This window comes from Crinia signifera, chromosome 4 (genome assembly GCF_055691185.1).
Source record: "Crinia signifera chromosome 4, ASM5569118v1, whole genome shotgun sequence".
Taxonomy (NCBI): Eukaryota; Metazoa; Chordata; class Amphibia; order Anura; family Myobatrachidae; genus Crinia; species Crinia signifera.
The window spans coordinates 295,665,888-295,692,286 of NC_139220.1; the positions used below are offsets into that span (position 1 = coordinate 295,665,888).

At 45.6% G+C, this 26,399-nt stretch overlaps 1 protein-coding gene across 5 annotated transcripts in view; it reads right to left on the minus strand.

Moving 5' to 3' along the window:
- Nucleotides 1-8,870: 8,870 nt before the first annotated feature.
- S1PR2 (sphingosine-1-phosphate receptor 2) overlaps nucleotides 8,871-26,399 on the minus strand; it is a 45,645-nt gene continuing 28,116 nt past the window's right edge. For all 5 annotated transcript variants that reach the window (XM_083185076.1, XM_083185075.1, XM_083185074.1 and 2 more), the window contains 2 exons: nucleotides 13,571-13,678; nucleotides 8,871-10,456 (listed from right to left, as the gene is read on the minus strand). In XM_083185076.1, the coding sequence (XP_083041202.1) occupies nucleotides 9,292-10,335 (1,044 nt within the window). In that variant the 5' untranslated portion in view covers nucleotides 10,336-10,456; nucleotides 13,571-13,678 and the 3' untranslated portion in view covers nucleotides 8,871-9,291. The remainder of the gene's footprint in view (nucleotides 10,457-13,570; nucleotides 13,679-26,399) is intronic.

Sequence of the window (26,399 nt, forward strand, 5' to 3'; positions counted from 1 at the left end):
AGCACACAATGATTTATTTATTAATTCACAGTTTCTTACATAGTGCAACAAATTCCGTTGCACATAATGGGGCTGAATCAGTTGTGGATAATGCCCACATACACAACGCTCACGCCAGCTCAGAGATGTACCATGTGCATGCCTCCAAACTGTTGTTGGTTTGAAATCGGGACCTGCCGCGCTAAAGGTGCAGCCGGTCCAAAAAAGGTGAGGAGCTACCGGGCAGAGGGGCATGGTTTTGGATGGAGGTGACCTAGTGTGCTGCGGTCACCCGTTTTCATCACTTTGGGGGCGTGCCCAGCGCTCCCCTAGCAGTTGGGCAGCCACCGGCTCCCTCCCTGCACTCCCTCTGCCCCTCTCTGCACTGAAGAACATGCACATTGGGGATCTCCGACTCCTCCCAACTGCCCCACCCCCACCCATGGGGCGCTGCCACCCGCGGAAGGAAAGCGGAACAGTCTGAAGCAACACCAATGTTTTAGAATTGTTTCAATGAAGTCATCTTTTGGCCGCATGTGTTCCGACCCTGCGTCCTATCTCTGCCTTCCCGTCTATGACGTCAGTTATTTACAAATCGGTTTATCTAAGGCAAACAGCCTTATTATTATGGTGACATTAGCCACGTTTGCAGTCATAACCCAGGGAGCTTTGACCATTAATGGAATGAATCATTGCCACATTATTCCCAGCAGTCTAAAAACCAGAGCCGTCAATGTTCAGCCCAGTGACAGGGGGCAAAAGGACATTGCAACATCCCCCTCTTCTAAAATAATTAACTTAAATTTCGCCATGCTGCCAGTGTGATGTCATGGAACACAAGGTCTGCCACTCGAAAGCATAGAAAGACTGAACAACCGCTTATACAGTGATGGAACTTCACAGTGCATCACACTGTGATAATTGGGGAACATGACGCAGAGATCTGGGTGAAATGTTTCCCTACTCCTCCGTTACATCAATGGTTACCGGGGCTGAGTGTTTTAAACTCGTTAAGAGTCCATTCCAGCGCTCTAATTATACAAATACATGAGAAAATATGTACACAGCATGGGCTCTAGATGCCAGGAGGACAGAACATTCCGGGGAATACCGGTTAACAAGTCTATACAATGAAAATCATTAGCTGTGCTTTTACTGTTTGCAGCAGCCGTTCCTCTGTACACACAATAGAGACGCCTTTACCTCAAGATATAAACACTTTAGGAACCAATTCAAATGCATGCAAAGCACACACAATGGTGGTTACAATAAGGAGTTGTAGGCCTACACCCATTTCTACTCACATCCTTATGGGCTGAGTGCAAAAATGGGTAAGACGCATGTGACAAAGCCACTCTGGACGCACCTCCCCCTATCCGCAAAGCCACAACCCTAAATTAATTTGTGAGGTAAAGAAGTAATGCGGGATGCTAAAGGGGTGTACACACGGAGAGATTTTGGCAGGAGATTTTGACTAGATATTCAAAATACAATGAATACATTCTGAATACAATCCATCTGAACTCATTTGGAATCATCTGGACAGGTGTGTTCAAGGTGTGAAAGCAATGTGCCAAAATTATTTTTGGAAGTTGCTAGAAGACACATGGGCTGTCATGTTTTATGGTGTCTGTGTTGACATAGGTCGGTATGGACACCGTTTAAGTGTACCGTGTCCGCCACACTATTATATTATCCCTCCATGCTGTACTGTATGGCAGGGCATCAAATACCGCCTGTCGGCTCAATTTTTTTTAAAACTCATGTGGACATTTCCCATGTCGACATTTTGACCATGTCGATCTTTTGACCCTGTCGAGCAATAGTGGTCGTCCTTATGACTGTCGAAGTATCATGAGTCCGGATACCGATCGCCGCTATCTCCTTCCTAAATGGACAGAACCATGCTGAACTGCAGGTGGGGCAAATGTAACATGTGCAGAGAGAGTTAGATTTGTGTGAGTTATTTTGTTTCTGTGCAAGGTAAATACTGGCTGCTTTATTTTTACACTGCAATTTCAATTTGAACACACCCCACCCAAATAGAATTCTCTCTGCACATGTTACATCTGCCCCACCTGCAGTGCACATGGTTTTGTCCATTAAAGAAGGAGTTTGCAATCTGAATCACCCTCTTAATCTATTTGTAAATTATAGGCATGAGTGCAAACATAACAATTTGCCAAAATAAAATCATTCATCTTCAAAACGAGCTTCTTTCTGAAAAAAATCAACCATTTGTTGGGTGTATTGAAAAAGTAATGAGCCGTAGCGTACATAGCGTACATTACAACAATGTATTGGGGTAGCACTTGACACAGCCAAGGCCAAGCATGTGTGGGAGACATTCTGTCATGTGATCTCCATATCAGTGCCTATAATTATACACACATTCCATCATGTACAGATTCCACTCCTATATTACAGTAATGCAGCTCATTCTCCTCATACATGTATGATTCCTTCCTCTGGACAGTGCCGTTTATACAAGAGAATGTACTGGCCCACATAACCGCCTATACATGCTAAGGAATTCAACCCATTAACTCAGCTGTGAGCGGATGACATCACACGCTGACATCACTTGTCCAAACCTCATGACTCCGTTTCACAGTGCATTAATAACCGGCTTTCTCGTGGTTCTGTGGTGTTATAGGAAATGGGCGCTTTGTAAATTGTAGTAAAGTGTCCTGGAAAACACAGACATTCCCCGGGCACTGGGAGGGAAGGCCACTGTCGTCAGAAGGACATGCTTCTCCCCACAGCCTTCACAGCGCAGAGTAACTCTATACTTACACAGTGCGGCTAGCATGGGAAAGGAGGTAGGTGTGGATCAAAGACATTATGGACACCTAGAATCAATGATGATGCCAGGGACCTATTCCAGATTGTCCACCCATTATTTATTGCCAAGAGATCCCGTCTGCTCCTTTTAAAATCTCCAGTTAGCTACCATAATAGAGATGGAGACAGTAGATAAATAATAGACCAAGGCAAGCTGGGGTGGCATAAGAGTGGGGACTAGAGGGTGTTTTCCTCTCTCTTGGCACAGTCGCGAGCAGACTCTGGCACTATGCATGTGCATGTCCCCAGGAAAATGGCTGCCAGGTCTCCAGAAGAATAACGTAATGTCTGCAATAGGCATGGAGTGGGTTAAACATCCAAGACTGTTGTGTGACCTAGGGAAGCATGTGACCCGGTGGTCCAATAAGGACTTAGGGAAGGGCAGTGTTAGCTGGGATATCAGGGCAGGAAAGGGAGGAGTATTTCTCTCTTTCCTGAAAGTTTTCCCGCCCTCCCTCCCTTGTGTTATTATGGTTGGGTGGGTGTTAATCGCGTTGGCTGATAGGCGGGAAAGAACGGCAGGTGAATAGAATTCGTTCTTATTCAAATGATGATGCTACGTATATGTTTGCTTTTCGGTGCGCTCGCCTCTCATTGGCTTAGGCCTTCGCTCGTTCTCCCGCTCGGGGGGCAGCGAACCCATCAGATGGGTGGGTAGTCAATGCAGCAGGTCGAGCGGATACCGCTTGTTAGGGTAGGATTGATTACGTATGCAGATTGTGTGGGTGGAGCTAGGTTAGTTAGCCGTTCTTTCTGGGCCACCATTAATTAATTAATTATTAATAAATTAATCTAGCTTAAAAGTGCTAAAATATATCAGCTAACAATTTCTGCCAAACCTAAGTCTCCGAGTCTTTATTTCAGGTTTAGTTTGTAAGTTTTGAAATGTGATGTATACACATGCTAGAGTTCACACACATCAGATGCTAGGATGTTTAAGGTAAGTATAAAATATGGGTTCAGATTATGTTTAGAGCAGATCAATGCCTGAGAGCTATATAGTGTAGAGCAGGCATGACTAAACGATGGCCCTCCAGCTGTTGTGAAACTACAAGTCCCATCATACTTTGCCACGGTTTTGCTATTAGGGAATGCTAAAACTATGGCAAGGCATGCTGGGATGTGTAGTTTCACAACAGCTGGACGGCCACAGTTTTTACATGCATGGTGTAGCGCATGCCATGACCCAATAGGGCTGAGTCTCCAAACAAACCAACCAAAAAATGAAATGCAACACAGACTTTTTTTAAAAAAGCACAATGTTTTTAATATACATTTTCCAATCTTTTAATATACATTTGAAATGCTGTAACAAACATATCTCAGCGAAATTGCACCATAAAAAAGGTATTACATTTATACAACATACATTTGTAGTGTACTTAAAAAAGAAGAACTTTTGAAAAACACATTTTTGTTTAAAGAAGATGCAAACAGTTCTGGAACACTTTGCGAGAGCGTGTAACACAATCCCCCCAGACGTCGCACTGGTGAACAACGCTGTCCGGAAGGGATTAATGTGTTTCAACACGCTGCAGTCGTTTTGTTACCTGTAACATTATGATATCAGAGAATAAGAGGAACATGCTGTCAGCAGTAAATGTACCTGAAGAATGGCTATACGTTTTAGTACCGTTAATGATAAAAGCTATGAAAAACTGGAAATGTCTGTACCGTAAACACACACGCACACACACACACACGCACATGCACTCACGCCCGCAAATGCGATAGGACATAGAATGACGCTGTTAAACTCATGGTATAAGCAGCATAAAACTAATTGTCAGGTAGCTTTTGGCATTGTCGGTTCCATATATAAAGCTATATATTGAATCCCAATTTCTCACTGTAGAACCTCAAAAGCCCACAATATAGAGCCAGAATAACCATGGGGACAAATGGGGTTACACATATAAGCAGGCCCATCATCATAATAGTATAATGATGAACAGCCAATCGTCCATAACAATTGTGTTTCTATTTTTCACATGACATGAGGCATTTTTTTATATTTGCATGCCCACATGGTGCTGGCCACACCCACACAGTGCTAGCCACACCTCCTCTGCATCTTACTACATGCCCCTGATCATTTTGAACCTCAGGCCTATACGGCCATGAGGGGGAGATTTATCAAAACTTCTAGAGAGATAAACAGCACCTATTCTTTATAGAAGCTTGTCTCTGTTGTTATTTATCACTTTTTAGATTTATGCCACTTGGTAAAATGTTATATACATAGTATATAATTAGCTAATTAGCTTGTATTGCACAAATATTATATCCTAAATCTGGTCATGATATTATTTTTTATGCAATGAAATATAGAAAGTTTTATAACCTGTCAATTGTAGTCCTGGACGCACAAACACCCAACGCTTCCCGTCCAATTAGATGCTTTCTGTAGTCAGGTGAGATCTCATTGTGGAACAGCAAACCTACTGGAATCACAGCAATAATACAAGCTCATCTCCCTGCAAATGCGATACAAGCAGGGCTGCCATTAGAAATTGTGGGGCCCGGATTTGACAATAGTCGGGGCCCCCCTTCCCTTTCTCAAACAGTGGGCGTGCCTGGTGAGACCCGTTTCTGCAGCACTGACCGCACTACCCAACCTCTGCATCGCTTTAAGGGAACTTTGTGAACTTTGCTTATGACAAATATATACTTAATAGACTCCAATCATGGGCCCCCTTTCTGTCTGGGCCCAGTACTGGAGTCCCCACAGTCCCTCCCTGATGGCTGCCCTGGGTGCAAGACATGCTTCAAAGCAGCCCAAACAATATTGCTGTTGGCCTAGTTGTAGGTCATACAGTATAAATAAAATAAATAATTGGGATAGCGGGCTCTTATGGGCATCCTGTGGATTGGCAGATTGAATTCACGTCTCAGGGGTTGCTGTATGAACCAGTGAAAAGAGTGGAGAAGTTTCTCATACCAACCAATCAGCTTCTACCTATTGTCTTATAGAATGTACTTGATAAATACTACCTCAAAGCTTATTGGTTACTCCTGGCAACTTATCAACTGGTCCACTTCTCTACCCTTTTCTTTGCATAAGGCATCAACCCCTTGAACTTGACTGTCAAAGCATTTATCGCAATAGCATCCTATATACTGACCAGAAGTATAACTAAGAGCACCAGCCAGTCCCGTTACAGTAAACTCTTTTATTGTTTGGTATCAATGTAGGGGATGAATCATTCTGCCGAATTATTTGGTATAGTTAGAGAAGTTCATTAACTCCATAAGGGTCAAAGGTGTCTACCCCTTCTGAAATGAGGCATGGTATTCACAGATGTGTAAGAATGATCTGTGATCATTCCTGTTGTTGCTGTTACTTTACGCTTCCATATCCACGTCCTGTTGTGCTGAGAAAGTTCCCACAGGAAGTCAGAGTGAGCGGAGCAGCTCTGTTCTATGTCTCTGCATAACCGCCAGGCCACTATTTGTTACTCTACAGAACTAACTAAATATTTCCTGTCGTTAAATCCTTGTGATGGGGCTTCTACATTTCGGGGGTGGGGTGTCTAAATATGCAACTCTATGGTAGGAGGTACTCGATATATTCATTAATTGGGCCACCAAGGTAGGACTGTCGGAGCAGGTGGACACTTCCGGCCAGCTCGATTTGGATTAGGTACATCGGTTTGGTGTCCAGGCAAAGCCAGCCAACATCTTCAAGCATCACATTCTATTGTGACCAGAAAGCTTACAGTACGTCCCACACTAACAATCACACGTGCCCAAAATACAATTGAGGGATTTTAATAGGACTACTATAATACATGGGGTCACATGGTAACCATCACATGGGGTCACATGGTAACCATCACATGATCAGTAATTAGCTCAATTGTCCAATATCATCGCCACTATTTCTCTGTCTGTGGCCAGAGTTAAGGTTCTCAAGGTGAACTGGAGCTGGCTAAGCATCATGGGTACTAGATTTTGAAGTCATGTCATGGTAGCATCTCTTTCCCATCTTGGAAGCACCATCTGTCCCATATGTATGTATATATGAATGACAACTTGTAAATATGATTTGCCAATCTTTAATTAAATTAACTTCTATGGAGCCAATACATTAAGGGGTCAATTTACCCAAGCTTCTAAAAATAAAAAGAGGCGATGTTGCCCATAGCAACCGATCAGGTTCTGTCTGATTTTCTAGGCTGCAGTAGAGAAATAATAAAGACATAATCTGATTGGTTGCCAAGTTTAACATCCCCTAATTTTTAGAAGCTTTAACCCTTTGCAGTCCAATTTTTTTGCAATCCAAACAGTCCGGTTTAATGTTTAAATGAATTCTATTTTTTTTTATTATTAAAAATGGCCTATATTGAATTTTGAGTGATGTTAAAGTGGCTCACCATTGGATCTGCTACTAGTGCTAGGGCTGTTGAGCCTGACTGAAGGTGGCCATACACATGCAGATTTATCTTCAGATCTGGCTGGTTGGAACAAAAACATGGTTATGGATGAGAGCAAATGACAGCTGGCCATTTGCTTGAAAATGCTGGAAAACTGACACTCATCCATAACCATGTTTTTGTTCCAACCAGCCAGATCTGAAGATAAATCCTACTAGAGTATGGGCACCTTAAAAGTTGGACCTGAAAGGGTTAATAAATTTACCCCTAAGAGTGCAGTTCAGTCAATGGCAATATGATCTCTGATGGAAAATATGGGGGGTTATTAATTTTTATTTAATCTTTGAGACCACAATCATCTTATGCAGCTCAATAATGATATACATAGTTGGTCCCCTTTAAAACATCTCCAGTTTCAAGAACAACCTGGTCCTTTTACCTGGCCCTAATTCACCTTTGTGCGCAAGGCCGATGTTCGCACAACTGATCGTCGGACTGCGCTTGCACCGGGAACGCACTGTGCTTGCGCCAAGTTACCTCACGGGGGAATTTTTTTATTGCAGAATGATTTTTAGGAAGTGAATGTTCGGGGGAGGCAATGGTGAGAGGCGGAAACAAGGCATGAAAGTCATACTTGTATCTGCGATCAAGCACGCAGAGAAACATGGCACCAGTGCCACTACTGCCGTGGCCAGCCTCCATAGCCATAGGCCACCCCAACAGTCAATGGTCCCCTTTATTGCGTATAGGCTGCGTATGTGTACCCAATTGCAAACGAGTTTGCAACGTGTCCGGTTGGTGCGAATTTTATTTCACCTCAGTTATTCCGTAGCCTAAATATTTGCAGCTTCGTACAAACATGAATTATACCATGTGCTATTGCATATTGCATTTAGCGAATTGCCTTGTAAGTGCCATCGGGATTATCACTAAGGGAATGATGTATCAGATAAGATGGAGAGTGATAAACAGCCAGCCAATCAGCTCCTACCTAGGTAGGAGCTGATTGGCTGGTTGTTTATCATTACTTTTTGAAGCTTGATACTGTACATCTGGCCCTATGAAATAAATTTTGGTGTAAATGATAAAATAATGCATTTCCCCCCTGCACAAATAGTTTATGGTGGGTCGGTATTTCTCGCTCTAATAACAACAGGGAGTACATGGTTACTTACGTTCTAGATAAACTTTCTTAGTTTTCTATAAAGAAATGCTCATTCAGGTGCGGTTACAAAGAGACTATTGCACCCACATCGCCAACTGCCTTTTCTGGGCATCATAAATTACCAGTTGCGTTCTTCCGTGCCACTGAGCTTGCGCATCCACAGCGACTCATAGACTCTCCAACATGACCTGATTTGCAACGATGGTACCGATGAATCAGCCATTATACGCTGTTGGACGGGAATGATGCAATAGCAGTGGGTGTCCCTATATTCAGGTTAGCTTCTGCCCATATTAGCATAGAATCACATTTGCCGATGGCCAAAGATAGCAACGGCAGCAGCAAAAACAACCGCACCTGAATTAGGCCCAGAGATTAAATGGGAAATAAAACATTGCTTCTCAATATTCATAATAACTCAAGAGCTTTCTAGCTTCAGAACTTTTCTGACAGCATTGCATATTTATATGGCACTTTGGAACTGCAAAAACGCATCATGATCTAAGTCCTGTGTTATATAGGCGCGTTTATTTTTCAGAGTATAAAAAATAATCACTTCCTTTCCGCACATAAACCACCCTCCCTTCCTGTGGGAAAGGCCGATGGCAATGTCATAATATATTCCAAATTTTCACATTAGACATTTATGGCACATTATTGCTTCACTGTAGAAGCAAACCAGAATACTAAATTCCATAGAGAGTTTTTCTTGTAAAGCTCCCAAATAGGAGAGAAAAAATATATCTGCAGGCCACAATATAAGGAAGTGTCATCATCATTAACAGACATTTCCAACCAAGTGCTTTGTGATGGGTACCTGGACCCAGATGTTGCACTTACTGAGATTATCTCAATACCACCAACTTTCCTTCAAAGTACTGAGCCTTGTTAATCCATAAACCGCTGGGATCTATAGAACGTCTTAACTCACACAAACGTGTTGCAGTTCTTCATGATAGGGGATGTGGGAAAATAGTGTTTTTGTGTGCAACGCTCGAGGGAGCTTGAGCTACGTAAATTGAGCATAAAGCGGTCAGGAGTCCTACTCTTCCTCAAGAAGCTCCAGCAACAGAGAACCCTCAGGAACTCTTTTCTCATGTCTTTGCTCCTCAGAGTGTAAATGATGGGGTTCAATGCCGAATTCAAGGTGGCCATCCCAAAAAAGTAGTCCGCTTTGTAGAGAATGGAGCAGGATTTCACTCTGCAGGATACATCCATGAGGAGGATAGTGAAAGCCGGCAGCCAGCAGATGATAAAGACTCCAAGGACTATCGTGACTGTTTTTAGAAGGGCAAGGGTCTGGGGGGCAGCAATCTCGGCATGGCTGGACTTTACAATAAAATAAATCCGGACATAACAGATGACGATGGAGAAAAGTATGAAAGTGAAGATGGTGACTATAAACAGAATGTATTTTTTGGCATAGAGTGGAAATACGGTGGAACACTCGTCCAAGTTTCCGATGCAGTTCCAACCGATGATCGGTAGGCCTCCGATCACCATTGAAATAACCCAACAAGCTCCGATGAGTATGATCATCCTACAGTTCCTGTCACTGCTGTAGACTTTGACTTTGGTGATGGCCACATATCTTTCGAGAGCTATGGCCAGTAGGCTGAAGACTGAAGCAGCAAGCGTTGTGAAAGCAGTGCCCTCACGTATAAACCATGCCACGGGAGTCAATGTGAAGGTAGTTCTGCCAGACAATACGATGTTGGCAATGTAGGCACATCCGGTCAGCAGGTCCGAAAACGCCAAATTTCCAATAAAGAAGAACATGGCAGAGTGGAACTTCTTGTTGCGCCAGACGGAAATAAGGACAAGTATGTTCTCCAGTATAATAATACAGCAGATGATGATGAAGATCACAGAGATAACATCACGGGAAGAGCTCTCCTTCTTAATCCCTTTCGTATAATTATAGTGTTCAGAAATCTTGGACACATTCAGGTAATGCTTGTAGATGCTCATCCTGGCTGTTTTGGCAATGTGGAGGTGCAGGTCTGCTTCGCAAGGGTCCACCACCACTGCAACAGCAAAGTGATGTCTGTTAGTCCATTCTCTGCTTCTTCCTAGATATATTTATTAGGACCTGAAATTAAAATAAAACATTCAGTATATGTGTGCATTCAAGCAGCAATTCAGAAATGAGGTACAAACATTGAGGTACAAACTGTAGAAACTTATACCCCTTGCACATTTCAAAAATTAACCGGGTAACTGCTGGGCTGCTGACATGTTGACCCAGGTCGAACAATCAAGCAATTCAACCTGGGTTATATAAAGGGTTAAATCAGAGTTGCCGTCTGTATAATGGGCGACCCGGGTTTAATGCGAAAGTGCCGGACTTGGGATACAGATCCCTGATCTGACCTGGCATAGCCATGTGAAATGGGTATAAGGGAAGTGTAAATTTGGGCAATTTATTACATGAAGTATTATGAAAAGTCATAGGGCGGGATGTACTAAAGGGAAAATGCGGTAAAACGGGGGTTTTACTGCATTTTCCTATGTACCATTACCCGTCCGCCCCGTCTCCGCCGGGCAGGGTATCGCCACCTCCCACCCATAGAGACTATAGTACAGCAAGAATATGGAAAAGCAAAACATTTTAGGCTGACAGTAATTGGGACGACCACGATTGGTCGAAAGGTAGTAGGTCGACACATGAAAAAGGTCAATATGCATTAGGTTGACAGGGTCAAAAGGTATAAGGAGAGGGTATGTGGGGTAATAGGAGGAGATATAGGGAGAGGGTATATGGGGTAATAGGAGGAGATATAGGGAGAGGGTGTACGGGGTAATAGGAGGAGATATAGGGAGAGGGTATATGGGGTAATAGGAGGAGATATAGGGAGAGGGTATATGGGGTAATAGGATGAGATATAGGGAGAGGGTATATGGGGTAATAGGAGGAGATATAGGGAGAGGGTATATGCGGTAATAGGAGGAGATATAGGGAGAGGGTATATGGGGTAATAGAAGGAGATATAGGGAGAGGGTATACGGGGTAATAGGAGGAGATATAGGGAGAGGGTATATGGGGTAATAGGAGGAGATATAGGGTGAGGTTATATGGGGTAATAGGAGGAGATATAGGGAGAGGGTATATGCGGTAATAGGAAGAGATATAGGGAGAGGGTATACGGGGTAATAGGAGGATATAGGGAGAGGGTATACGGGGTTATAGGAGGAGATATAGGGAGAGGGTATATGGGGTAATAGGAGGAGATATAGGGAGAGGGTATACGGGGTAATAGGAGGAGCTATAGGGAGAGGGTGTACGGGGTAATAGGAGGAGATATAGGGAGAGGGTATATGGGGTAATAGGAGGAGATATAGGGAGAGGGTATATGGGGTAAAGGAGATATAGGGGCAGGGTATATGGGGTAATAGGATAGGAGATAGGAGGAGATATAGGGACAGGGTATATGGAGTAATAGGAGGAGATATAGGGACAGGGTACATGGGGTAAAAGGAGGAGATATAGGGAGAGGGTATATGGGGTAATAGGAGGAGATATAGGGAGAGGGTATATGGGGTAATAGGAGGAGATATAGGGAGAGGGTATATGGGGTAATAGGAGGAGATATAGGGAGAGGGTATATGGGGTAATAGGAGGAGATATAGGGAGAGGGTATATGGGGTAATAGGAGGAGATATAGGGAGAGGGTATATGGGTTAATAGGGGGAGATATAGGGAGAGGGTATATGGGGTAATAGGAGGAGATATAGGAAAAGATAAATATACATTATATCGTGAAGATCTATGGAAAGAAGAGGTACTGTAGGTGTAAGGTGATCTTTATGGAAGAGTTTTAAAGAGATGTTATACAGGCCCTTATTCTGGTCGGTGCGGTTATATCCGCGTGCGTTCGGCCCGTGGATGTTTTGTGTCTGCGCATGTGCAGAGGCGTCTCTGCGCATGTGCGAGCGGGGCGTACCGGCCAAATCCCGCATGATATGTGAACACTCCGAACAGGGGGTGGAGAGGGGCTATTTGGGCTCATTACCATATGCATACGCCCCGCGTTTCATGGGCGTTCCCATGCTGGGCGTACGTATGGTAATGCGGCCGTGACGCACGTGTAGGGGGCGGACATATGACATCGCCGGATGTCAGCTGCCCGCCCTGATCCCTGCTTTTGCACGGAAAAATGTCCGTGTGGTCTGAGGTTGTGGGAGCTGGTGGAGCACTCGGTCCTGCATTCGATGGTCTGCGACCATCGAATGATGGGGGAGGTTCCCTGAGATGGAGGAGGCGTATTCCGTGAAAAATACACGTGCGGTCCGTTCGGCCAGCTTCTTACCGCGTACGGATGGAGTTGGCGATCCGTATGGAAGGCGGGGTTTCGCACGCACGGTCCTGGCCGCATATTCGGATCCGGCCGCACCGATCAGAATAAGGGCCACAGAGAGATGTTATAGACTTAGAATTGTATTCAGGAATAGAAAAATAATAAAGACGGTTCTATATAGTAATAGGTGTAATACAGAGCGGTTATATGGAATAATAATAATAATAATGAGGGTAATGGTAATAGGCAGGGCTATTTTTTAGCAGGCTCCAGCAGGAACTGAGGCCCTTATTCTAGTTCACTCTGACAAAATATTTCTTAGATGGACAAAACCATGTGCACTGCAGGTGAGGCAGGTGTTAAGGTGCGTACACACGGGGCAATATGATCGCTGGCAATATATTGCTCAGCAATCATATTGCCCCGTGTCCCGTTTTCATCTGCGACCAGAGATGGTCGCAGATGAAAATTTAAACACTGCTGGGTGAAGAGGCAGGGGATGTCGCTGGTCGGAGGAGCATGTTCCTCCGACCAGTGACCATTCAGGGGCTGAAAACGGGAGCGCGCACCCGGCGATTTATCGCTGGTGCACACTCCAATCACTGGCAATATGGTCGCTCAGCGACCATATTCCCAGCGATTTCAGCCCCTATCGCCCCCGTGTGTACACAGCATTACTTGTGCAGAGATAATTAGATTTGGGTGGGGCTTTACACCTGCCTCACCTGCAGTGCACATGGTTTTGTCCATCGAAGAAATATTTTGTCAGAAAGAGTGAACTAGAATAAGGGCCTCAGTTCCTGCTGGAGCCTGCTGAAAAATAGCCCTGGTAATAGGTGTAATAGAGAGAGAGAGTTGTTACATGGTGTTAGTATCATTCACCAGTGTGCGGTAATAGTGTCACTCACCCATCAGCTGTCTGCCTCGGAGATCTGTGTGATGTACTGTACAACAGTGCGGTGTGGGCTGCCTCCTATATTACACCAGTGGGTGTAGGAGATGACAGGATCCGCCACCTGCAATAATGGAAAGAGTCAGCGCATCACCCAGATAAAGACATTTGGGGATTTCCTACCTTTACAGTTAAAATAAGCAGAATTCTTACACAGCTTCCCCTCTGTTCTGCAGAATGATCTGCGCGTAGATACATTGTAGCTGTCACAGATTAGTATGTAGACAATTCTCTATAGAACACTCCACATGAAATCATTTTACTCTGTGTATTAGAAATGTGTATACTGTAAACTGGATAGATATATATATATATATATATATATATATATATATATATATATATATATATATATATATAGTAATGAAGATTCTGAACACATATATATATATATATATATACACATACATACACACACACACACACACACACACACACACACACACATATATATATACATACATACACATATATATATATATATATATATATATATATATGTATGTATGTGTGTGTATGATGCAAGCTTAAGGGGGGGGGTTGTGGTTTTGAAAGTGTCCTGTGTTTAACCTACAATTCAGTGTGACTCAGAACTATGCATCTCATACAATAAACCCACATCGAGAGGCTCAGATATAAACAAGGCAGGTAACAGATGCTGTTCAGTGTTACCCTGACATTCCACTGCAGTTGTGTAATGCTGGGTGCACACAGGGCCGGTGCCGTAGGTGGGGAGGGAAGCTCACACCCGCTCAGCAGGGGGGTGATGCGCGGACGTGGCCGCAAAGTTCGGACTGTGTGATGCTGCCGCTGGGGGACATCAGACCGGCTCATCTGGCTCCACAAAGGGAAGGGGGGGGGGGGGAACCTGCTCCAGAGTCCCGCCCTCCAGTGGCCCTGGGTACACACCAGAACGATGTGGCCTCAATTTCCCCAATTTCGATATAATCTCAACCAATTGTATGTAAATGGGGCATGTTTTAGATCCGATTCTGATCCTACGCGGGTCCCCTCTGGTTGTTTGGTCGTTTTGGAGATCCTACCTGCTGCAGTCAGGGTTTGTAAAAAGATTCCTTCTGCAGGGTGATTGGATCGTATACAGATCGTGTGCTCCAACAGATCGTACGACCATCGTCTCATGATCTGCTCACAATCATGATCGTTCTGGTGTTACACTCCCTTGTCTGATATAGACAGCTGAGGCTCCTCCTTAATATTTATACGCTGTATCAATTTATTTTTTTATTTTCCCAATTTTTAATTTTTTTTTAACATATACATTTTTTCACCTATATTTCTCCCAATCATATTGCAGAGGCAGCTGGAGATTACTCAGGTGAGTTTATTTACTAAGTTGAGAGCTATATTGAAGATGGGATGTTGCTATAGGTAACCAATCAGATTCTATATATAATATCTTCTAGAAAGTGCTAAATAAATAGAAGTAGAATCTGATTGGTTGCTATGCGTAACAACCCATCGAACTCCCATCTTAGTAAATAAACCCCACTGTGTCTAGGTAATAGGTAGTCCACTATTGGTCGACAGTCAAAAGATTGACACATGAAAGCGGTCAACATGCAGTAGGTCGAGGTGGTCAAAAAGGTGGACACAAGCAAAAAGGCTACATGAAAAGGTCATCCTGCCTGCTTCACTAGGATGTGGGTGAGATGAAGGAGATCCACCCACTCTTCCAGGGATGCAGGGGACGACCCAAAGAATCGGAAGTCTCCCACACCTTCCGGGAGTAGGTCAAAATGCCTTTAGTCTCCTGGATATCTTGATTAATTGAACACATTAATGAAACGGAACTAGCACAATTTATGTAAGACATAAAAAACGAAACCACCACAACAACAATGAAAGAGGCAGCGCCTAAGAATAGAAACTTTAAAGTTGTATTTTTACAGTCTCCATGATGCAGATTTACAGCTGGATTTGCCCGGCCACAGAAGACATATCCCTATTTTGCAGGGACAGATCTGAGGTACACTAAGTGGTAACGCTCCTTCAAATGTGTTTGAAGGTCGAAAGTTCTCATTTATGCAATAAAACAAAGTGCGGGTTACTTGTAAATAACCCACATCGTCTCTTTCGTATATCCTGACAGACATATTTCTGTTCTCACGCCACCTCTTACTTCACGAGAGAGAGAGAGAGAGAGAGAGAGAGAGAGAGAGAGAGAGAGAGAGAGAGAGAGAGAGAGAGAGAGAGAGAGAGAGAGAGAGAGAGAGAGAGAGAGAGAGAGAGAGAGAGAGAGAGAGAGAAAGGTGCTGAGAGTCTGGATTATAGCAGGTTACAGTATGGAGTCAGACGTGAGGAAACATGGTCGTTCTGAGGCAGTGTTTTCTGATATGCCCCTGCTAAGTAGGGTGGCCAATCGGCCCCAAAACTGCCGGATTTGAATCACGGGAATGGAGTTTCCAATCCCGGGAATTTCAGGATTAGACTGCTCATGCACATTATAATGCCGGGCAGCGTCTGAGCACCCGCTTAGGTGCTGCTCCTGTCCCCGACTGTGCGGTCAGTGGTCACGCTGTCCAGCCCACAGAATCCTGGGATTTTAAAAAATTCCCTGGGATTGGTATCCCTACTGCTAAACTGTGAGGGGTGGTTTGAAATTACTATGACCCAGTGGCATATCTATAATGAGTGCAGTGTGTGCCCCTCAGTCTACAGGGCCTCACACTGCACACAATGTTTAATCACTTATCGTACTGGGCTGTTGTGCAGGTGACATGTAGGGCTGATCCCCAGGGCTGTATGGGACACACGGGAGACGAGCTTCAGAGAGAAACCCTGCCCGGTCCATGACCTTCAGTTCCCCCAGCTTCTTCAGTTGCCCCAGCGGCGGGAGGGGGGGAGGAGCACCTGGCATTTCCATCCCCAGCAGTAACCTCACCCGGCTTCCCACCTGGCCAGCGACATTCAAGCCCAGAAGCCGGGTGAGTAGCTTTCACACCAGCCAGTAGTCCAGGAAGGGCCCGGGAGAAACCCTGCTAGCTAGCAGGATTGAAATCCCGGCAAATTGTTCCCAGGAACCATTCACACCAGCGCTAGTCACGAGTTGTTCCTGGGCCCAACCCGGGAATTTAGGCTGGTGTGAAAGGGGTATTAGAGCACCAATGCCACCCTTACAGAGATGAATCATAGTGCAGCACCTACCGGCGTACACACACTGAGAGCAGCACATTACACGACCACATAGGACTCTTCCTGTGCGGCGTTACACTCTTTGGTTGTCGCTGTGATTAAAGTACAATAAAACAATTCAGTGCGGATATAGAGGGCGCAGAGGGACATTTCCGTCAACGTAATACACTGGGCAGATCCCTAGCTTGTGTCTGTGAATTGTCCGGATGAAGGAAGGGGGTGAAAGAGCAGACAAGTCCCCAGTAGGAAGGGACCCTACGAGAGAGACAGAGGCGTTAGGTCACATCTGCTTTTCTCTTCCGATCTTCCGCTTAGGGGAGAAGAATCTATTTCTGTCTCACTCCCATATCCTCTGTTTCCTTGCACTGTGGCTTCCCAAGCTGCTTTCCTCCCAGAGAAACAACTGCATTACCTGCCTTTCCTCTACCTGGTGTAGTATCTGACAATTACTTAGATAACGGGAAAAGCTACTTATTACGGGAAAGTAATGCGTCATATTGTCAATGCCACAAAGTGGCTGAAATGTTGACATGTTCACAATGGCCGTGTCTGAAATGCCGACATTCTCAGATGCCAACAGATCGGGTTAGACTGCAGTGGTGGGGAATAAGGCAGTGGGACAGGGGGTTAGGGTTAGGCACTAGGGTCAAAGGTTAGTCCTCAGGACAGCCGGTAGTCACAGTAAGCAGACAGCCTGGAAGACACCACTGGAGCTGTCGACCCAGATAAGTCCCCACTAGGCCACCAGAAATGTTTGGTCAACATTCTAATCATGTTGGCATTTCATCAGTGTGACATGCTGAATGTCAATATGGTCAAAAATGACATGCCAAGCATGTCAATATACTCATGTTGACAGGATGTACGTCGACACAATAAACTGAATCCATTGGAAAAGTAAAGGTGTCCAAACACTAGAAAGATGTCTAAAAGATTAAATTTATCTTAACATTTCCCTTGAACTCCCCGTCAGTCCTGGACAAAGTTTTTGAGTACATTTTGACTCCCAACAAAATTTGAATGCCTTTGGTGGTACGCCTGGAGGGGTCTTATTTTCTGATCTGAGCTGCGCTGCCAGCATGGGCTCCCTCAGAATATTTCCTTGCATGCCACTGACATTCCGACATGTAGGAGTCAGCCCACTGCCAGCCCCCCCCAACACACACACTTCGTTCCCCTTCCCATCGCTCACCCCGTTGACCAAATGCCCTCCCTCCGATTGCCTGGGAGATGAAATAGTAGAGCACCCAAACGCCCCAATATCCAAGCACTTGAGCACTTCCCAACATGCACCAGAGCGCCCGAATACCCAATGGACCCAATAACCCGACCTTTTGAATGTACTTGAACTCCCAAACACCTGAGCACCCAAGTGCACCCTGATTTCCAAATACCCAACCACCCAAATACCAGAGTGCATGTGCGCCCAAATGCACCCGAGTACCCAAATACCAAGATAAGTCCTTGGGCAGAGCTGTACGTATATGTAACCACCTCTGTAGCAAAGTGAGTACTTGCACCAGGGGTATATTTGCTTATGTCCAAGTCTTCATAGCCCACATTGGCATGACACACCCTCACAGAGTACGCCCTTCTTTGGTCACATGTGTAAATGAGTCTCCCAGAGAGTTACCTACCCCCATTATTCTTATTCCTATAACTACTGTATCTCATCATGACTTTTATTTTGCAATTTGTTTGCTATTATTTTCTTTTCTTCAAACCCCCCCAGTGACTGAAAAAAAAACAAAAAAAAAACCTCCACCGATCTCCATGAGGGCATTGCATTTGTAGGATGCTTGCGTGCTGTTGCTAGGCACACTGTCATGGCTGGCCGACACACACGCTCACCCGCAGCTTTCATCAATCACATCCTCCCCTTGGTTACTCTCTACCCCTGGCTGTTGCATCGCAGTCGGCTCTCTGTTCAGTGATGGGAATGCAGTATAAAGATTGACAGTCAGTAGGTTGACAGGTCCAAGGTCGACACATGAAAAGGGTCAACATGCATGTAGGTCGACATGGAAAAAGGTTGACATGCATTTTTCATGATTTCTTTATTTTTTATTCGACTAGTTCATAAGTTACCATCCCAGTGGGCATAGAGGGAGGATATAATAGTGAGAACATGATAGTGGGCCCGAAGCATGGCGAGGGCAGTGTGCCGTGCGAGGGCACGCAGCACACTACTACAGTGTCCATGCCGACCTCTGTCAACATAGATTGTAAGCTTGCGAGCAGGGCCCTCCTACATTTTGACTGTCTGTAAATACCCTGTTTGCTGTATCACTGTCTGCTATTGTAAAGTGCAACGGAATATGCTGCGCTATATAAGAAACTGTTAATAAATAATAAATAAACATAGACACCAAATTGTTTCTCAAAAACTCTGTTGATCTTTGCCATGCCTTTGCTTAGGTTGTCCTTTTGACCATGTCGGCCTTTTTCGTGTGTCGACCAATAGTGGTCGACCTAATTACTGTTGACAAAACGATCCACACCCAACAATGAGACACGCACAAGATATAACAAAGAACTCTAGCTAGCCGGTTTTATATTGTCTTATGCCACAACACATCTTCTAGCCCCGCAGCCTGGTAGTGACTACAAGAACAAGTCAGCCTTTTGGTACCTGGCAAAGGTAACTGGTATCTTCACCTGGTAATACACTGGCCAAATAAGGCCATACCATAGAGTTTTTATGTGGCCCAAACCAGTGGACATGAATGAGTATTTATGTCCATTTGGCAGAAGCACCACCAATGGTTTCACGGGGTGGTCAGTGGTGGCCTCTCCAAGTTACTTCTATTGTGTGGAGGACTTTCCACTCAGCTGAGAGGAGCTCCTGTATAGGCTCCTGTTTGTGAAGGAGAAGCCTAGGCCAGTGTGATATTGTCCTCTGAATTGGTGATCTCCATTAGAGCTACATGTGACTCCCACCTGGACCTCTGAGTGGAGTTCTTGAAAATCCAGCAGACACTTGGCTTAGGAACTAAGCTGAATCGTCTACTTTGCTTCATAACGAGTGTCCGTTCCTAACTCTGTCCTAGTGACTGAGACATGTCATATATACAGTATAGTGATTTACACTAGAACATGTCAAACCTGTCAAGCCGCAACGCAGGTGTCCTAAGGCGAGCTCAGGGAGGACAGACACCTCCCGTAGAGCATTTCTCCCTGCACCAGGTACATTCCTATGTGGCATTCACCCTCTCACAGTGGCACACTACCAACAGTACCATCTATAATGCCCTTGAAGAGATTAAGCTCTGGTGGGTAACAGTGGCGGCTCAACCTTTTAGCATGAGGGGGACTGCCACTGGCCGCAATGCAGGCACTCCCCCTGCCGCAGCCACCACCGCTCCTCCCGGTGTCCACCACGCTCTGGCACCTGTACTATGATGACAGTCCACTGGGACTGACGCATGTGCAGTATATATGTATTATACAGGCTCCGGGACCGCTGTACTGCGCATGCGGCCAGCTTCTATGGGCTGATTCGGCAACAGCCCATAGAAGGGGAATCACGGTCCCAGAGCCTGTATTATACAGGTGACAGGCACCGGGACTGGTGCGTACGCAGTACCGACGTAGGTACTGCACATGCACATTCCCCAGGTTTTAGGGGATTACGCTCGGCAGCCCGTAGAGAGGCATCCCAGAGGGAGAGAACATCTCCCAATGGGACTTCCTTGGTGACTGGCAGGTCGGGCTTCCAATAGGAAGTCACTGCCAATCACTGTGAAGCCAGCCAGTGCAGTCTTACTGACTGCATCTGGCTTCACTACAGTGGCGGATTTTACCTGGGGGGGGGGGGCTGCAGCCCATAGGTAAAATCCGCCACTGGTGGTTACTGGGAGCGCCATATCATAATACGGTGCATTGGAGGCTGTTGATGAGCGTTGGTGTTAATGTTGGATTCACACCAACGCTTTTGGGAACCTTCAAGGAAGGCTATAGTATCCATACAGTTATACACATCAGACGGTACTTGTGTAATATCTGGGCGCCCGATTTTTTCATTGTATTGCATCGCATCGTACTACTTAAGGCATGCAATGCAATGGAATGTGATTTTTCATTGTAAAGACCAGATTTTTTATTGTATAGTCACCCATGGGTGATTTCATACCCCCACTATCCAACTACGCATGGAGTTGATTTTATATAGTGTGGCGAGCGCAGCAAACCACCGAGCCCGAAGCATGGCGAGCGCAGCGAGCCCTGCTAGGGGACGCAGAATACATGTAAAGTAATCCGCGTGCGCTCGCCACGCTTCGGGCTCGGTGGCTCGCTGCGCTCACCACACTATATCAAATCAACTCCATGCGTAGCTGGATAGTGGGGGTATGAAATCACCCATGGGTGACTATACAATTAAAAATCGGGTCTTTACAATGAAAAATCACATTGCATTGCATCGCATTGCATGCCTTAAGTAGTGGCATGAAATGAAAAAATTGGGCGCCCAGATAATACACAAGTACCCATCAGACCAATAAAAACAATACGCCGATAAAAAGACAACAGTTGCTCGGTGTAATGTTTTGTAGAGGGATTCTTGGGGATATGTGGAGTTGGTAATTTCGTGGAGTTGGTAATTTCATGCAGTTAGTAATTTATCAAGCTCAGCCTATAAAATGACAGGTGACACCAATTGGTTGGTATATGAAACGTCTCCATTTAATATCTCTCCAAGACCTGATAAATATCCACCTCGAAAAGAGATTAAGTGAAGTCGGTGCCCAAAACAACCATAGGTGCCCATATATCAACTATATTTCATACCAGAGGTATATTGCATTTAGTATAATTCACTAACAAAAGTGCAGCTGGTAATGGGGTTATATAGGGACATGGTCTAGATCGACATTGACAAAATGTCGACCGACGGAAATTGTCGACACAGGACAAATGACGACACAAGGTTTCACGCTTTGGTGAAATGGGCACCGTATTAGTTTACTGCGCCCCCTTGCATCGCTCGCTGCACTTGGCACATAATTATATCCCACTTGGGTCGCGAAGTAAGAAAAAGGCAGTTAAAAAAAAAATTATCATGGAAAATGTGTCGACCTTTCCATGTGTTGACAATTGACATGTCAAACTTTTTGTGTGTGTCGACCCTTTGTCAATGTCGACCCAAACACTATCCACTGCAGTATCTTTAATGACAGCAATGGAGGCTATTGCTCCTTTATGACGTCGGTTCTGGGGAGCGCCGACGTAAGCTGCTTATTATCATTGGACATATAATAGATTAGTTAATATGGGACAAATATTTGCCATAACCGTTTGGTATAAAATGTACAGAAACCTCTTTGTTACCTTGTTTACTTAGTTTCCTAATAGATGTTATGCAGGATTATGTGTCTGGCACACGCATTGGTAAACACACCGTATGATACTGTATATAGGCAGTGTCTAAGCAGGAGGGTGTGCATGTGACAAGAGACCATAATGCATTGCAAGCAACATAAATTGTACAGCACAGGGAACAGCCATAAAGTATGTCAGAGTAACCAAACACTATAACAAATCTAGTCATTTGTATGAGGTGATAGTAAAGATCATTCGCTGTATCTAATATGACAGCTCTCCCATCCCTGACAGCCAGCGGAGCAGGTGACCCCCCCCCCCTTTACCCCCAGATATTTCTATGATATTATCAGAGCCACCAACTGCCCACTCAGCCAACCGCGTAACACTATAACACCCCGAATGGTCCACGATCCTCACAGATGTAGCCAATACCCAACATGACTGTCTCCTAGATCAGTGTTTTTCAACCACAGTGCTGTGGTACACTAGTTGCCTTGAGCTGTTCTCAAGTGTGCCCCCAGATCTAGCGATGTCCACACCAGTTTACAGTCACCACCGGTTCAACTGTTATTTACTGGTCTCTTATTTTCATGTAAAGGGCCAATGTATTTTATTTGTATTACCTGTGGGGACCAGTGTGATTGTTTTTTATATGGGGGCCAATAAAAAATTTTTTTTTTTCAGAAGGCCAATGTGTTTTGCCCTGTGGGGGGTCTCATGGTGTGCCTTGGCAATTTTAAGATCTTATTTATACCCCTTTCACACCAGCCTAAATTCCCGGGTTGGGTCTGGGAACAACCCGGGACTAGCTCTGGTGTGAAAGGTTTCAGGGACAAATTCCTGGGTTAATTTGCCGGCAATTCAACCCTGCTAGGTAGCAGGGTTGCTCCCGGGTCCTTCCAGGGTTACTGGCTGGTGTGAAAGGTGCAGGGACATGTCCCTGCTTCCCGTGTTGCCTCTGCTAGTGCTGATTTGCTAGCAAGGCAACTTCCTGTCGTGGTTACGCTCACATACATGCCCAGAGGCAGCATACAGCGTGCAGGGAGACACTGTGCATGTTCTGTGGCACCACAGACCCCAGAAGTTCATTTTAACCCCTGAAAGCCTGCAATGTGTGCCATGTCTTGGACAAATGAGGTGAGATAGCTATTAATCATTAGCGGGGGAAGATGCTTTCATAAGCCTTTTAATTTGTTTTACGCAAGTAAACAGAGGCTGAAACACTACAAATGTTTTGTGTCTTAATTATTAATAATCAATAATCTAATGTGAGCCTAAAAAAGGCCATTTTCAATGCTATTCTCATAGAAATGCAGGGTCATCCCGGGTTCAGTGTGAAAGGTGCCGACCCGGGTTGTCCATGCTTCAAAAGCATGTGTGAATGGATCCCAACCCGGGAATGTCCCTGCTTGTCCCTGGAATTTAATTCCCGGGTTTGTCTCTGCATTTCTGGTGTGAAAGGGGTATTAGTGTGCCGCAAGGTAAAAAGGTTGAAAATCACTGCCCTAGATGCTTCAGTTCTTACCCATTGAGCAGAGGTTTTTGTAACGAAACCCAGCTTTCTCTAATGCCAACACACATGCTTAGTGTACTCTCTGGGGGTGTACGCACCTTTACCCATGCCTGGAAACTGCTATGAGAAATACTGTATGTTTCCGTGTTGTGGCCTCTATGGGACATTTTTCAACACGCTGTGTGACATTTCCATATTGTCATGATATTTATAGACACAGAGCCCTGACTCCGTGCGTTCCTCTCTGTGATGTGGCTGGCACTGCACTTCCTACTTTTGGTGCTTTGCAGAGTTGAGGTTAGCAGCAATGTTACAGCAGGAGGAAGGATATGCCTACGCTGTCTCGTGCTTAACCAGCGGCGGTTTTTACCTATCGGCTGTAGTCCCCCAGGTAAAATCCGCCACTGTCTCTGCCTAAAGTGAAGCCAGATGCAGTCTGTGATTCTGCTCTGGCTTCACTGTGACTGGCAGTGACTTCCTATTGGCAGTCCCATTGGGAAGTATTCCCTCCCTCTGGGATGCCTCTCTATGTGCAGCTGCAGGGCAGCCCTAAAAACGGGTTCTGTGCATGCGCAGTACCGTGGACAATACTGCACATGTGCCGGACCCAGGACCCTGAATATGCCACCGGGGGCTGCTGCAAAAGAGAGGCTGGGGCCAGCGCATGCACAGTATGAAAGAAGCTTCTGTGCATGCACTGGCCCCGTGCAGGGGAACGGCAACTGGGATTAGGATTAATTTGGGGCAGCGGCGACAGCAGCGGGGAGTACAGCAGTGGTGGCAGAGGAGGGGGGCCTGCATAGTGACAGCCCCCCTCCTCCACTGTGCTTAACCCTCCTGTCTTCCTATGTGCTGTGCTAAGCTTTAACATGTGTCATAGGGCGGGATGAACTAAAGGGAAAATGCGGTAAACCGGGGGTTTTACCGCATTTTCCTGTTTACCATTAGCCATCCGCCACGTCCCCGCTGGGCAGGGTATCACCACCCTCTGGTTGGCAATACCCTATAGAAGCCTATGGGCTTCTATCGCCGCCCGCCGTCCGCGCGCGCCCCTCTCCCGTCCTCCTTTGATCTCCTCCTCCCCCAGCAGGTGTCACAGCCGGGAGGACATCTGGCTGCACGGGGGAGGAGGAGACGCAGGGGGACACTGGCAGCCGCCGGGATGTGACGGAGACCCCCGCAGACCACATCACAGGGGGGGTCTCCATCACCGCAACTGGATGCTAGCCGCATATGTTAGTACATATGCGGCAGCATCACGGCGGCTGTCAGGCGAAGGGCGGCGATGTATATTAATACATCCCGCCCATAGTGTAATATCTCACAAAGTGTATGCCCCTAAGTCTACCCTAGCCTAGTATTCACCAGCCCTCATCACAGACTATCGCAGACAATAGAGCAGTGAGTGTGGCTCGCTCATTAAAGAACAGAAAATAAAATGATAAAGGCAACAAGCAGATGATGGGTCAGATGTAATGCAGTGCGAGTCCTGGGGCTGGACAGGGTGTTGGACGAGCTCAGAGGATTTTAAATCGACGTACAAGGCAAAACCATGCTGCGCTGCAGGTGGGGCAGATGTTACATGGACAAAGAGTTAGATTCGGGTGGGTTATATAGTTTCTGTGCAGGGCAAATAATGGCAGCTTTATTTTTACATTGCAATTTAGATTTTAGTTTGAACACACCCCACCCAAATCTAATTTATTTAATAAGATGTGAGTTTTACTGAAGATGGGGTGTTGCTATGGGCAACCAATCAGATTCTATTATCTTCTAGAATGTGCTAAATAAATAAGAAGTAGGTCCTGATTGGTTGCTATGGGCAACATCCCATCTTCAACAGAATTCCCATTTAGTGATTAAGGGGCCCATTTATCATGTATCGCATTTACAATGTGATCTGGGCTGGGCGGAATGTTACCGCCGATGATCGCATTGTAAAATGCGATACTAGCGCTGGGATGTATCTTCCCACAAGGGCAGGGACAGGGCTCCGAAAGGAACCCGTCCCTATGATGTGCTCAGCCGGAAGCCTGTGCTGACACCCCCCCCCCCGCCGACCACACTGCCCCAGCAGAAGTGCGGTGTGTACCCCATAGCCTATCGCCATCTCAGAATGCCCAGGGTAGCCCAGGGATGCAAACCACTGCTGTCTGATGTTGATACATCAGGCAGCTTCGCATCCCTCATAGATGGCCGGCGGCTATGTAGGGGGGATCGCAGCAGAGATCGGTAATTCCTGCTACCGTCCCTCTTTGGTACATTTGGGTGATACTGAATATTTGCGACTAACCCGCTTTCGGGGATTTAACCACAAATATTGTTTGATAATGTGGCCCTAAACCCCTAGTTTCCTCCATATCCACGTAGTTTCCTTACACTCCTAATAGGAAACCTGAGACAGTGGTCTTACAACACCGTGGGTGGTCCTAACTAACCCTTTAGATTGTCCTTTCAGGATGTTAAAAGTAAACCACTTGACTGTCATTCCTTCTGCGTGAGGGTGACAGGGGTTAGGAAGTCTTAAAAGATCTGCTTCAAGTAAAAAAAAAAAAAACTTGGGGGAGGAAGAGGCGGACAGGAGGTTTAAAGCAAAAAACAAAGGCTGACATTGTCCCAAATCCCCTACTACAGCAACACCGTATCTGCTCTCTCAGCCCTTGTCTCTAATATGGGAAAACCATGTGTAGCCGCCGTTTCCTGAAGACACAGAACTCTGCCATATACGACACGAGAAAGCTTGTGCTTGGCGTATCGTGGGTGTGCTCGGCAGAAGTGAGGGGTGGCCGGGGGAATT